Source organism: Arvicola amphibius, chromosome 18 (genome assembly GCF_903992535.2).
Source record: "Arvicola amphibius chromosome 18, mArvAmp1.2, whole genome shotgun sequence".
Lineage (NCBI taxonomy): Eukaryota > Metazoa > Chordata > Mammalia > Rodentia > Cricetidae > Arvicola > Arvicola amphibius.
Window position 1 is genome coordinate 20,363,720 of NC_052064.1, and position 15,579 is coordinate 20,379,298.

The window sequence follows — 15,579 nt, forward strand, 5'->3', positions numbered from 1 at the left end:
CTAGAACACTTGAAGCTAAGCCAAAAGGAGTAGATAAGAACAAGGGTTGTCATTGTTCCTCCACCAGCTAGCTTCTGAGCCAGAGCCCGAACCGTGTACTGCAGGGTTGCCACCTGGAAACCCCTCGCTGCGTATGGAAGCATTAATGGCAACAGAATGGGTTTCAGGAAGGAAACATCTTGTCCTCTTTAGATGCTGAAACAGTCCAGGAGTCCCCCACCAGCACTCCTGCCCTATTTAAAAATAAAAATTCTCAACTGGATAGGAAATAATTCCCAAACAAGTTTACTCGTAATACACACCAAACTCCAAGCTTCCCTCACGCCCTCTGTCATGTGGTGACTTAGGGGAAGAGAGTGGATTCCGCTCCCAAAGGGCCTTCCTCGGAGCTACCACTCTCCTGACAACTCCCTCCAAGAACATTCTGCTATCTTGCTCACCACGGCTTTCTGCCTCACCCCTGCTTTCTCTGCGTGAGGCTCCACCCAGTGTTCTAAGCTCATACCCCGTTTTTGATCTTTTGCTATCTTTACAAAGCATCGACAAAGAGCGAAGCTATTCTTCAAGCCTGCTCCACTGTCCTGCCATCCTGATGTCCCGCCTAGTAGGCTCCAGATGAGCAGATCCAGAACCACAGATGCCCAAGCAGGAGACCAAGGCCAGTCTCCTGTCTCCAACTGGTTGGCTGGCTCTGAGATGTGCGGTCCCAGTTCGGCTTGAACTGTCTGTGCCCTTGAAGCTAGCCAATGGAAGTTTTATTTATTTATTTATTCCTGCCTTTCCCCACTCTCTACATCTGTGCCTTTCGTCTGCCTGTCTTCTTGGTTTTCACCGGCTTTCCTTTGTAACCTCTGAGTCTCATTTGTTACCCCTTGTTGTTTTCCTATCCTTCAACAACCCTCTCAACACTGGCTGCGGGGCTTGTCCAGCTCATTCCAACAAAGCTCACACGGACTTGACCCCGTGACCTGGGCTCTACCTAGAGGAAGCCCCGGACTCACCTGGGCAGGATCCACATCGTTGAGCATAACGACCGACGTGCAGTGGTAATCCAAGACCAGCCGCCAGAAGTCTTTGACAGTGTTTGGCAAAGGATGCTGGGTGACTATAAATGCCGACGGCTGTTTATAGCTCTGCAAACCAAAACAAGAAAGATCCAGAGACACCCAGCTCAGCACGAGGGAAGGCAGCAGAGTTATTTTGTGAACATGGAGAGGTGTGGCACAAAACACTGAGCATATTCAGGGATTGTTGAATTCTATCACCATCGCCCACATCAAAATGGAATATATATATAATAATATATATAATAATAAATATAAATGTCCCGTGAAATTATGGTGAAATAGCCTCACTTTAATGCCATGGGAACTTCATAGTTGTTTCTTAACATTTTTATTTAATATTTCTGACGGGCCATATTGGTTCTTCATATTAAAAATTTTAGTGGAGAAAGTTTCGATTTACTTTAAAAACTAAGTTCAATGAAAGTAGTTCTGGTTTTTCCAAAGCTTGTTTGCTTGTCATAAATCTGGGTGACAGTGTTACTTATCCCTGCCATAGAAGATACACAGGCTTTTGTCAGCTCCAGGAGTCTGAAACAAGCTCAAGCCCCCTTTACGGTGTCACACCAACAGAATTAAGCTTCCACACTAGGACTGAAAATGCCCATTTGCTCCCTTGTCAGCTGAACAGCAAGAAGCAAACAGACCGGCAGGGGGCAATGAGTTGTGCTTTCTTCCCGTGTTAATTACGGCCTGAATTAGGAAGAAGGGGAACTAAATAATGTTGTCAATCACTGTAGCCCCTTTCCCTGCCAAAGGACAGAACAGCTGCCTCTTGCTCTCTGGCCAGCAGGCTAAAACCCTGACAGCGCAGCTTAGGTGGGCTTCAGTTCTGAGTGCTTGAGCAGGAACCTCTACCTCACACCAACCCACACGTGGAACGCGAGATCTATTCCTGTAGTTGTGGGAAAGAATAGCCGGCCTCTTAAAAGGCCAAAGGGCACATAAACTTCTTGGGGCTCCGTTTCAAGGACACACATTCTGTCTTTCCTTCCCAGGGACACGAAGGGCTTACATCCATCAGGGCTGCGTTAATGTAGTTGCTGCTCTCCCCATCGATGGTGATGAGGAAGGGCAGGCAGCGGTCCGGAGGCAGGATGTCCATGCAGCGGTTTTTCTCGTGGTTCCGGGGTAGGAGCGCGATGCTGCAGTCCTCCACTCGCAGGGTGGGAGTCACCATGTTGAGAGTCTGTAGGATAAATGGGAGGGGGCGGGGCATGCAGCTCCAGTCAGGTCACCCTAGGTGTCCGATTTCATGCTTCCTTATGACTTGACAGTATGAATACATGTATGAAAACACTGCATCGTACCCCATAAACATGTGCAGCTATAATGTGTGATTGAGAAAAATGAGACACAATTGAGAAACTCCTGAGGGAAGTGTGGGTTGATAAAATGTTCCAGGAAGGCTCTATGGGTAAACTGATTCCTTTCAAAAGATGAACGAGGTAGAGGACGGCTTTGTCTCATGCTCAGCTGCCTGCAAGCTAGTCACCCCTCCTCCCCCCAACACCTTCGTTTCTACCAGCTCCATCTCTCTTTCCCTCCTTGGGTTTTGTCTCCACACAATGCCTATCAGCCATAGGAGGCAGAGGCGAAGGACCTTGTACATCCACAGCATACAGCATCATCAACTCTAACTACAGCAGGGTAACTGAAAATCTGGGAGGTGAGAAATTGGGAGAGAGTTGGCCGGCCTCAAGTTAGGTACAGTCATATAAAACCTGCATTTGACTTTTACCCGAATGAAGACCTAGGTACATGGAGCATCCTTAAAGACCATTCCCATAGACGGATTGCACCCATGCTTAGATATACTACAAACCAGGTGTCCTGGATTTCAGAACCAGTTGGTGGCTACTTGAAATGCAAATGGCTCTGCTAGACTAATGACTTGAAGCCAAGTAATTCTGGTCCTGAGGGTGTTCAGCCTGGTGGTGCTACAGATATTTAGAGAGCAGAGCCCAGGAGCGCAGTTAAACACGCTATCAGACAGCACTGCAGGAAAGTCAGCCAGCCCCCAGTGCCACGAGTCCTGAAGTGGAGAAGAGAGTCTCCCTAAAGAGGACAGCCTACCAGCCCCTCCCACTGGGATCCCCACTTACCCGGAATTCCTCTTTAATTTGGCTTGAGTTTGTCTGTGGGTCCAATTTGTTCATGTCATAATACAGAGACCTGATTTGGGAAGCAGGGATGGAGGTGTCTCCACAGAGACAGGCTTCCAGGATCGCATCATGGATAAACACGTACTGCTCCTGCAGAAGCAGACGGACGGAGTCAGTGATGAAGAACTCAGGGTGAACCCAGAGAGCCAGAGAAGGAAGTGTTGTCAGCCCTATTTCCTCAAGATGTCAGGGCAATGCATCCACGGCAGAGGAACAAGCATTATCAAGGCCCCGGGGATGGGAGGCGAGGTTGTCTCATGTCCTAACCTTCTGACAGCTGCCATGCCACTTGATCAAGAATAGGAGGAAGCAAACTAGCTTCATGAAGAACTTTACACAGACCAGTCACAGCAGATGGGACAGTGGCTGAAATATCTCCCTAATTCTGATACCTCTTATTGGGAACTCAGTATCTCAGATGAGGACTGAGCATGATTCGGTTGACGATGGGAGAATTTCCTAATCAAGTTCACGATATGAAAAAATGGTCCAGGGAAATTTGACTTCGCTCTGAAGACAGTTATGACTATTAGGAATGACTTATTCTGCACCATTAATTAATGATGCTGATAATTCTAATAAGTCAAGAACACAGCTCCTTTACATGTGTATAGTCTACAGTTAAAAGATGAGCTCTCTAAAACATGGGGTACAGCTCTGTGACAGAGCACTTGCCCCCCCTACGTGCAAACCCCTGGATTTGGTCCCCGTCGCCTTATCAATACACAAAGTAACAATTATTCCTCTAATTGTGACTTGGCAGAGACTTTCCTTAGGATTAATTGTCACCATATTTATTATTGATCTTCTTCCTTCTATCATCAATTTCTATAAATAACATTTTGGAAACGGAAGGTAGAGTGAGAAGATGTGTGTTTCAGCTCTTGATCAATTGCTAAAGCATGTTAAATATAAAACGCTGATTATCATTAGATTTTAAAATATGCCCCTGCTCTAAAGAAAAGAGAAACAGAAGGCAGCATCCTTGCCTTCTAGAATTCCCATGCTTGTTAAAAACTGCCAGGGGATTTGTAAACGTTCATGTATAACCTAAACATAAAGGATACTCATGTGTTCTTCATTCTGCTAGGACCCTCCATGGGCCCTAGGTCCTGGGCCCTAGATCCAGGATGTAAGTTTTAGAAATGTTAATTCTTAATAGACCTTGCATTTCAACGTTCAGAGTTGCTAATTGGTACAGAGTACTCCTACAAGTGTGGCAAAGTCCCATGATGCCAGGGGACAGGGAAGAACTATTTAGGGCTAAGCAGGCTGGTCGTCTTCTGATGTCTGAAGGAGAATAAATCCCTGAAACTTCCTGGCAGATGCCTTGCTATTCTCAGGAGCTGCCCCACTCTGCTGCTCAGCTAGTTTACAGGACAGACTGAACAGGAACAGTGTTGGGACCTTGGATGCTTAATGTGGAGGCTCTTCTGAGTCCCTTGGCAGGGACGGCTGTGCGGATGTAGGTTGATGGCTACAGATCCCAGTACCTGGAAAACTCCTGGCACCAGAATCTGCAACTTGAAAAGTCCTTTTTTTTTTGTTTGTTTTTGAAAGAATGGACAAAAGAAGGATGAAGGAAGGGAGGAGGCAGGGGAGGGAGGGAAGGAGGAGGCAGGGGAAGGGGAGGGAGGAGAAAGGGGAATGGGGAGGAGGCAGGGGAATGGGGAGGAGGCAGGAGACAGGGGAGGGAGGAGGCAGGGAGGGAGGAGGGGGAGAGGGAAGGAGGAGGTAGGGGGAGGGAGGAGGCAGGGGAGGAAGGGAGGAGGCAGGGAGTGTGGGCAGCATGAGGGAATCAGGAGTTGGCAGGTACAGCACTTTTCTGCTAGGGTATGATAGGAACAGTTGGCAGGCTTCTTTTGCCCAAGGAGGTGGGTATACAGGACAGTGGGGACTAAGCCACGGGCCAAAGGGCAGCTGCCGTACCTCCGTCTGCACCATGTTGACTCTCCTGGACCGAAGCTCTCTGACACAGTTGTAGATGTCTACCACTCCTTCCCTTTCTGCCATGTCCAACATGATGTCGATGACTATGAAGCAGCCCGTCCTCCCTGCACCAGCGCTGCAGGGGAAGAAGCAGCTTTCAGCAGAGGAAAAGGACCATCACGGCGCTCCTACTTCCTAAAATCATCGGCCACTAGAAGGTCTGTGGCTTAGGCAATTAGCCACATTTAAAACGTGGCACACCTCTCAATTCGATCCAGTTAGAACTAGAACATTTTCACCATCCTCTCCGTGAAACCCCCGTACCCATAACTGTTTCACGGCTCATCCACGAGCAGGCGCAGGGAGCGCAGGCGCCCGGAGCTCTCCTTACCTGCAGTGTACCACCAACGGGCCCGCATTAGGTGGACTCTTGGATTTGACCTGCCGGACGAATCCAAGCAGACCAGTGGCATGATAGGGGACCCCGTGATCCGGCCAACCCGTGAAGTGAAACTGTCGGATCTCTCGGATTTCATGGATGCCCCTCTGTAGTCCACAGGCCGGGCACACCGGGGAGGAGAACAAAGAGAAAGTGATGGTAAGCAAGTGAACGTGGGCACAAATCACCCCCAGGCAAGCCTAGGGCAGAAACAACAGAACCCTGGGGCAGAAGGCCCATTTGTTACAAGCAATCTGGAAGCCTTATTGACATCGAGCTGTTTTATAGGTGTGAAAGGGGAGGTGATGTTTGGGGTCACGCTAATGTACACACGCAATTCCTGGAGATGAATGGGTCTTTTTGGTTCCCCAAATGTCCTTTCTTACAAAGCAGACCGTGTTAAAAGCTATCCACTAGCAGCTACTGGAATGTTAAGACCCCTGTCCTGGCTCCAGGTACTCATATGGAGCACACACACACATACACACACACACACACACAGCCAGGGTTTAGAAAATGTTTGCTGAAAGGATAAAAAAGAATCCCTCTGCAAACAGACAGACCAACATGTCTGTTTTCACCTGTGGCACAGTTAGGTTTCTCTTTTTTACTGTAAGCAAACGTGTAGCCCATTCATTCAAACACCAGCAACTCTGTGACTATGAATACTTCAAGTGTCAAGGTGCCAGGGTTACAGAAATATGAAGGTGCCTCGTCCTGCCTCAAGGGGCATTTCCTCTGTGGAAGCAGGCGTGTCAGAAAACGTGAGGGTCAAGAAGTGCTTTGACTGGATCCCTCTGCCTGACCAGAGGGTTGAAGACGGGGCACTGCCGGATCCTGAACTGACTAAAGGGGCACAGGAAGGGAAGAGATGCCATGCTGATTTTGGCTTTCAATTTGCTCTTATTTTTATTTCATTTTTTTTTTTTTAATGTGTAGGAATGCTTTGCCTGAATGCATCTGAGTGCACTGCATGCATGCTTGGTGCTCACAGAGGTCACAGGGCACTGGATCTCCTGGAACTGGAGCTAAGGACTGTTGTAAGTAACTATGCATAGGCACACACATATAGAGGCCAGACAAGAACATTGGGTATTTCCTCTATTGCTCACTCTCCACCTTTTTTTTAGACATAGGGTTTCTCACTGACCCTGAACCTCAATGGTCCAGTTTCTTTGGATGGCCAGTGAGCTCAAGGGTCTGGCTACAAACACACAATTTGCTATGGATGATGGGGATCTGAACTCAGGCTGTCTTGCTATCACAGCAAGCCCCCATACCCAAAGAGCCATCTCCTAATCCCAAAGTCTGCTTGGAGAACAGAAATTACCTTTCAAATCAAGACTAGAAGTAAATCTTGAACCCACTGGCTTTACTGTTTCCCTACATGTGGACTTTGCTTTTATTACATCTTACAGATGAACATGCCTTACCAGATTCTCTACTAATCATTCACAAATGTTTAGTGAATGAAGAATAAAACTCTGTATTATTATGGGCTGGGAAAGGGTGGGAGACGTGAGTCCATAATTTAAAATAAGACTCATTTGTTATATAAAATATTTAAAATAAGACTCATTTGCTATATAAAATATTTAAAATGAGACTCATTTGGTATTTGCTATCAATATGTTAATGTACCTTTCATATAATGATACACCCAATGACAGAGGTCTATTTTCTGTGAAAATCCTATTGTTTACTGGAGTCTGAACAGTGAAGAAGCAAGCACACAGCAACTCACAGTGCAAATGACCTAAACAGGCTCCAGGATCCCAGAATAATGGCACTAAGTAGTTAAAAGCCAAATTTCCTCACCACCGAAAAACAATACCATATTGCCAGCTCCAATGACCCCAATTAGGAGACAGTCAAGCCACCGCCCCCCTTCCAGCCTTTAGAGAGCTCGCTGCCCTGGAATTATGTACAAAGATTTGGTCAGTGGTGACCTTAACCAGGACAGCTTTGGCAATAAATGCTTATGTCCTTCCAAGGGATGGGGGATGGGATCTTCCTATGCTCAATGGCCCTCCCAGTATGACATCCTTTATGAGATGGGCTCCCAGCTCAGGGCTTCGTGACTCGTATTTGCAGAAAGGCACATGCTAGTTTCAAGGATCCAGAAAATCTGTTCCCACAACCAAGTCCCACTTCCTAATCTGCTTAAGGCTGTCAGGATTGGCAAAAGAAACGGCTTCTGACACAGCAGCGTCCCTTCTTGTACATAAACAACCGATTCTCCTGGGGAAACATGCAGGAGCAATCAGCAGTCATAGTCTAAGTATTTCCCAGCTGGAGGTTAATTACATTATTTCTTTAAGTTTTCATTGGAAGCACATTGATGGTGTATAAAAGAGTGTAAATCATTTAAGCTTTCCAGTCAGTAGAATGGCAAGGGAGACTGTACATCAGACCCCTGTGCCTATCCCAAAGTAGGTTTATGTCTGTGGAGTGACGGGCTGAATCATGAAGTGTGTGTCCGTCTTTAAGACGAGGCATCTTATTCCTCCTGCTTTCTCAGGGTCTCAGGGTGTCTCAAAGGCAGAGAGGATATGGTCATCACTTCTAGCTTCCAGTCGGCCAAAGCAGACAAGGTCTGGGTCCATGGGGGCCTCAGAGTTGCCCTTCTGACAGGATGGGTATCGTGTGCTATGCAGAACAATTAGAGATGTGGGAAAGAAAAAGGGACCATCAGATGCAAATGTGTTCACAGAGGAAGGAACAATTGATCTGGGTCTTGAATCATAAACAGGCATTTGTCAAATGTGCTGGTTCATTTAGGTGCCTGTTTGACAGGATTAAGGGTTATACAGACACCTCGTAAAAACAGTATGTCTTGATATGTTTGCAAGGGTGTTTCCAACCGAGTTTGACAGTTGAACCAATGGAATGGATACAGAAAATCGGCCGTTATCCAAAATGAGCAGCCACCATCCATTCACTGAAGGCTTGGTCAGAACAACATGGCAGAGGAAGGGGAAATTATTCTCACGTTCATACACACACTCCTCCCCCTCTCCTTCCTAACATTCCTCCCTCTTCCTCCCTCTCCCCAATCTCAGAACTGGGTCACATTTTTCTTGTCATTTGGCATCAGAACTCCAGGTTCTCTGGCCTCTGTGCCCTTGGCCTTAAACTAATCCCACCACCGCGCCAGTCTTTTGAGTTCATCTACTCCAGGCTACTGCTGTTTGGTTGCTTTGTAGTAGAGCCCAAATCTATTTTTCACCTTTAGGTCTCTTGCTCTCAAAACTGCAGAAACCTAAAGCCCAAGTCTAACCATATTCCTTTCTTTTGCTTTTGATAAGAAAGTTCCAAAGTCCAAGAATTGTTCTGCAGGAGTTAAACCACAGGGTTTTCTTAATGACTCCAAGAGGCCAGTCTGAAAATCATTAACACTACATTTTGATTCTGGAATGCTTTCGCAAGCTCCTCCCCCCTTCCGCTCCGTGCACTATCTCTGCACTGTTGCCTCAGGACTGAAATAACAGCGTGTCTGAGGAACTTCATGCAGCTGGGAAGTTAGCAGAGACAACAAAAGGTTAAAAACAGAGCAAAGAAACAAACCAACCCTCCCTTTAGCAACCAGGATGCATTTTCAGCTTGTTAGAGAGCCGCTGACTATTGCTCAAAGAACTTTGTGTTTAAGCAGTGGCTTAAGAAAAAAAATGCCGAGGGTCTTTTATTGCTGTTTTAATGCAGTTATTCATGAGTGCTCTTGCCAAGAGCCTTACAAAAATCCTGCAAGTTCCTTTCTTGCACAGCCTTGCCGGAGAAGGAAAAATATCGACATCAAAGTGTGAGCTTTAGAACTCGAAGAATTGAGTCAGCCAGAACTTCACATTCTTTGAAGTCTCTGAGCCTCCCTCTTGCTTACTTTTTTTTTTTTAAAGGATGGGTATTGGAAAAAGAAGCCAGGTAGTAGGAGAAACAGATAAAAATAAACTGAAGCCTTCTCAGCTTCGTGAAACTGTCATACATTTGGATTTGCAAACTAGGGGCGACAGTTCCAGTCATTAGAGTGAATCAGACAATAAGCAGATCGTGCGGTTTCCTTATTTCCCAGAGATGCCCTGGTTATTCTAAAACGTGCATTTAGATTCAGCGACAAACACAGGATCAGGAGGAGGGCCAGGAGCCAAGTCTGGCCTGACCCAGCCCTCTAAGGAGTCTACTACCACTTTATAAGTGAGAGCAGAACAAATTCACGACCGCTTGACAAGCCCAGGGCAGCGGCTGTGTAAGGCTGAGTCCTGGAGAACAGCTCTGCACAGGAGAGCCTGTGGGCCTCTAGGGAGCAGAATGTCTATCCGTTACATCACCTCCACCTTCCCCACAGCGTACCTGTGGCACTTCTCTGGACGGACTGCCATTGGCTTCACCTCTGGCCCCTCCCTATGTCAGCAGAAAGAGGGGGGAATAAGGAGATTCCCTGTTATGGCCTACAGCGCTTCCCAGAGAAGCAGTCCTATCCATGCGTGTGGGATGAGGTGGGGCAGAACTGATGAGCAGCATTCGCCCCGGCCTGAGACGGAAGTGGAAGTGAAGACGGAGGAAGGGGCTGGTTCATGCAAGACTGCCGTGAATGATGGAGCTCCTGTGGCCTTGCAGGGAGCTCCCTGCCCCTCAGAGTACCCTTGAGTCTCTTTTCAACTTTGGGCCCGAGAAAGCCTGAAGGAGGTGAGGTATTCGAGGAGCAGTTAGGACCTCTACCTCGGCACTTAGGCCAAGGCAGTCCTGGGAAACCCAAGTGGACATTCAACACTGGATAGACTCACCAAGCGGGAAGGGCATTTATCTCAATTCACGAGACTTTGATTTATGAATCAAGAAAGAGAAAAGGGCAGACAAGGCTCAGCCAGGCTAAAGAGAAAATAGCGCGGTCGACATTATCTTTGTGTTCAGTTGCAAAGGACAGACTGCCGTGAAATGGGAATGGTTGACGTTACAGATGGAGCCGAGCCGTTAAGAGAATCAGAGGGCAAGGTGCGGTCCCGAGAAACTACCGGAGCCTACCTGCGTCCGGGTCTCAGCTCGCTCCGGCTTGCCCACTTACCTTTTCCACAGCAAATGTTCTTATCACGTATTCTGCCAGCAGCTCTGTGTCTATTAGAGTAACTTTAATGTCTTTGTAGATCTCAGTGTCGTCTGGCCAGTATTTGCAACATTTCACCTACAAGAAACCCGAAGGAAATGATGCGTTTAGGTGTTTATTTAGTTCCTGTAATGAGAGGGGCCACACTATGATTTACAGGATAAATCTGTAAGCACGAGCTGGCTGCATACCCCAAAGCAAGTTTGTTTGTGACTGTTTTTAGCATCACCTACTCCCCTCACTCCTGGGTTCCCAAAGAAAGGAAACGGGAGTCACGGGAAGACTGAAATTTAGGGACATGGTCTAGAGTTAACAAAACGTAGTTATTATCCCGTTATAGAAAGCATTCACTTCCCATCTTCTCAGGGAACGGCCCGGGAAAAAAACAAGCAAGGCGAAGTTTGCATATTTTACTCTCTTTGAAAGTTCAGTTGCAGAAAGGGACTAAGGGGTTTTTTTTGGGGGGAGGATTGAGCAGAAAATTTGATTCAATACTAAAGATAAAACGACTTTGCCTGGAGAGGAAAGTAGCTTTGTGACGAAGTCTCCCTAAGACTGACAGATTCTTGTCGCTGTGGCTTACAGTCACAAAGGGCTGTCTCTCTTTCTAAAGCTAGTGTCAGACTAGGACACCAAGTAGGGGTTTTATCGTGATACCTTCATACATGTCTTTATCCTGTGTTCATCTGTATCCCTCCTCCATATTCCCTCCCCGTTTTGGGGCTGGCTCCCTATCTGCACCCCCTGCATTAACGCCCATTCTTCTTTGGTATGACATGTATCGCAATGCCCTCTCTCCTGCCTACTTCCTTTAGGATCTCTTCCTCCTCATGGTTCCTTTCTTGTTTCATCACACCTCCCCACCCCCACATCCACACACGAATATATACAAACAGAAGCATGATTACAAATCCAAGTCCCACATATATGAGAAAACACGGAATTTGTCTTTCTGAGTTTGGCTGGCTTCACTTAACACGAGGATCTCCAGTTGCATCCATGTCCTTGCAAATGTGACGGTTTCCTTTTTCTGTGTGGCTGCATGAAATCCCATCACGTCTTTGGAACACCTCCCACACATAATTTCCGCCCCTTATGTTTCCTCTGCCACAATCTCAATTTGCTACAGGGATCATCTGGTGCAGGTGTCCTACCCGGGCACGATCCAGAGGCCACCTCGCAAGTGGAGCCCCGCACACTGATGTGTGCCGTTGCAAACTCTGCTTTCCAGCACTGTTCCAGAGAGTTACTAGACAGTCTCTCATCTGGGGTGGAAGTGGATTTGAAAATTGGCTCCAACTTGCATTTTCAGTTCTCTCTACGACTATCAGTTTGATTTTCTATTTCATGTTCAAGGGCATACATTTACCTTAAATTTCCTCAAACAGACTCTGTGATCCACAACCATCCCTTCTGATTAGAACGACCTCTCTCACTCATTTCTTTCCAGGCGATACTCCCCATTCTTCAATGCACATGTTAGATGCACCCCAAGTTTTTCTCCACACGTTTAAACTCTCTTTGACTCCCAAAGGAGCATATTTGGTAGCAAAACATGGCACCTGGTTATTACTGGCCAGCAGGAAAGGGGCTGTTTTGCTTATGTCTTCGCTCCTGTAGCACCTGGAGGTCACATCTTACACACGATAAATATACAGTAGCCACACAGGGCTATATTTCATGGAGACAGACATAGAATCAGCATGAGGAGGAAAATGCCAGACAGTGAGCATTTTCAGAAAGGATTACGGGCTGAGAAGACTCTTTCAGAATGACAAACATCTGGGTCACGCTAACGTTTATAGAGTAGCTTGTGGCTGGCTAGGAGTCTAGCTGCCTTTAAACTCTTGGAACTTTCTGTAAGATAATCCTTACTAAACTTAGTTGATATATACATCAGAGTTTGAGGCAAAGTATGGGTTTGATCTCATACTGTTTCCAATCCCCTTCAGGAACCTCCCTGTACAGCCTTTGTCTGGAAAAAGCTATCTGTAACATTATTAAAGGTAGTTAGTATCTACAAGATCTCACAAATATCCATCATGAGTAGCCAAGCAAAATCTATAATACCCAAGATTAAAAGAGACTGAATTTCTTCCTTTAGATGCAAAGCCAGTCTGATCAGACAGTGTGTATGTAGGCTTATCTGACCTGAGGGTGATCATAACTTCATATATAGAATGTCCATAGCAGGAGTGCCTGTACAGCACACACTCAGCTCTCCTCTGTGCTGAAGGCCTTGCTTTAGTGCTTCTGTGACTTCAATTATGCAAGCAGAAGGTAGTGGATAAAATTACAAATACAGTATGAATGTATGCTTTTAAAATGGAGTAACTCAATTCAATACAACTAAAAAGTACCCCTCCCCCCTGGAAAGTGCAATAGAACAAGAACACACACACACACACACACACACACACACACACACACACACACGATGTACCTGTAACCTGTACTGTACCAGGTATCTTTTTTTTTTTTTTTTTGGTTTTTCAAGACAGGGTTTCTCTGCAGCTTTGTTAGAGCCTGTCCTGGACCTAACTCTTGTAGACCAGTTTGGCCTCGAACTCACAGAGATCCGCCTGCCTCTGCCTCCCGAGTGCTGGGATTAAAAGCGTGCGCCACCACTGCCCGGCTGTACCAGGTATCTTTTATCTAATAGGAAACCCTTATCTGGTTTATCATAGTTGATAAACTTCAGGTGCAATAGTTTGTTTCATGGTTGCCTGTTATCTATTATTGACTACTTTCCTTCTCAGCCTGGGCATTTTCAACAAATATGAACATGGGACCTTCAGTGCCTTGGGGTCAAGGAGCTAAAACCTGCCAGCATAGACTGAGGGTCCAGAGTTTCCCTTCTGGATAGCTCCCATGTGCCAGTTCAGACTGCATCTGAAATCTGACCTAGCTCCACCGCAGTTTTCCAGAGCTCTGCATCTCTGCAAGACAGGATGCAGCAGGATGCTCTCATGTGGAGGCGGGAGGGAGGGACCTCTAGGTTAGATCATGTCCAGCTTATGTGGGGTAGCTCCAAATTAAGGGCTCCCATTGCAGCCACACTGTGGGCAAACAGGCGCTGCTGCTCTCTAAGCAGAGACAGTAGTGGTGTCCTTGCATATGCGTGGTCAGGAGCTGGCCCAAAGTCACTTGAATGCTCCAATCCAGACACAGATAAGAAAACAGAAGCGTGAAGGTGCTTCCTTCTTCAAAGAGTTCAGGGCAGCTACTATCTTGCACACCAGTACTTGTTGGGGCAAGTCCAGAAAAGGCAGAGAGGGACCATTTTGAATCTGTTTCCCCCAACTCATCTCCCAGAGTATCTTGAAATGGTTTGCCACATCTGTTTCAGCCTACTAAAGCATCCTTCTAAATTGAGTTCCTCTAAGTATCTTTTTAATTGCTTGGACCAGTGTCAAGTTATTTTTTTGCTTAAAGAAAAAGGGATAGGAAGGAAAGCATGTTTCATTAGAGATGAAGACTTTGTGTGTCTGCAGCCACCCCCGGCTCTGACTTTCCTTACAGAGATGTTGAAGCCAATGCTTTGAAAACACTTGCTGGAGTCCTGGCCCCACACAACTGGATGCTACTCCATCTGATCCTGTGCCAGACCAGCTGTCTCCTGCAGCCTGAAGGTACTTGCCCAGCATCTAGCAGAGTCTCTGCCTCCCACACATCTTCATCATGTATGGCAACAGTCTCCAGCCTGGGAAGGAGCTACTTCCAGGATTCTCTGATTACTTTGGTGCCCTATGCCGGTCCCACCAGGCCATTAATCAAGCAGTAGGCACTGTGCCCCACTGCCTGCTCATGAACACGCTCAGGGCTGCAGGAGAGATGCAGTTCCTGCATCCAAGGGGTAGTCAAATTTGGCTTTAAATTTCACTAACTAAGCTGGATGGTGGTGGAACATGCCTTTAATCCTAGCACTCAGGGAGCAGAGGCAGGCGGATCTCTGTGAGTTTGAGGCCAGCCTGGTCTATAGAGTGAGTTCCAGAACAGCCAGAGATACACAGAGAAACCCTGTCTAGAAAAACCAAAAAGAAAAAAAAATTCACAAACTTAAAATACAGAAAGCAGTATACTGTGAGGATCTTGAACTTCCTGGTAGTTTTTAAGGAGAGTTTTATAATTTGTATCGTAACCCCGTATTTATTCAGGTCACAACATCACTGGGGCTAGAGCCATAGCTCCCAAGTCTAGGAGTACATCATTTTGACCTCGAATAGATCCTGACATGGCTGTAGGAAGAGCTCTAAACTACAGCACATATCAGAACTCCTTGCAGTGATTCTCAAGGAATTCTGAGGGTCCGCAGACCTGGCATTTCTAACAAGTTCCTCGGCCGGTAGACCATACCGACCAGAAAGAATTTCTGCAACTCAATCAGACTGTAGAGCCTGGCTGATGTGAGTTGGAAGAAGGCCTTGCAACTTGCTTATGCGACCTCAAGTTCTCTGCTGTCAAAAAGGGATGGTGACAGTTCTTATACCAGAGTGTCCTAAGATGAAGTTAAAGGTTTTCAAATCTGCTTGCACATCTGGATCAGCTAGGAGTGTATGAAGAAACCCTAATACCCAGGTCACATTCCAGGCTAATTTCTCAATTTCTATGTTGGGACAGAAGGAGTCAAATTTCCTGAAGCTTCCTAGATGCTCCCAAGTGCTGATCGGTCTGGAAATCACCGATACAATAGATACAAACATCTGGCCAAGGGCCCAGTTGCTTACAAGAGCTCAGAAAAAGATCATCCTTATTCTTCAGCGATAAAGTCTCTAATCTGGACCCTAGGTGACAATGGGAGTTGGCAGAGTCTGGGAAGTGAAACTGGATGTTTAGGCAGAGAAGGGGAGATGTCTTGAGCAGGGACAACTGTGTGGCTTGTGATGG

The 15,579-nt window shown here is 46.6% G+C and overlaps 1 protein-coding gene across 1 annotated transcript in view; it reads right to left on the reverse strand.

The window, feature by feature from the left end:
• Positions 1-15,579, reverse strand: part of Ptprm (protein tyrosine phosphatase receptor type M) — a 670,047-nt gene that overhangs the window by 20,968 nt on the left and 633,500 nt on the right. Inside the window, exons 22-27 of the mRNA XM_038315433.1 lie at positions 10,654-10,770; positions 5,550-5,704; positions 5,159-5,294; positions 3,170-3,319; positions 2,080-2,253; positions 1,002-1,133 (exon numbers count right to left, since the gene is read on the reverse strand). Coding sequence (XP_038171361.1) covers positions 1,002-1,133; positions 2,080-2,253; positions 3,170-3,319; positions 5,159-5,294; positions 5,550-5,704; positions 10,654-10,770 — 864 coding nt within the window. The remainder of the gene's footprint in view (positions 1-1,001; positions 1,134-2,079; positions 2,254-3,169; positions 3,320-5,158; positions 5,295-5,549; positions 5,705-10,653; positions 10,771-15,579) is intronic.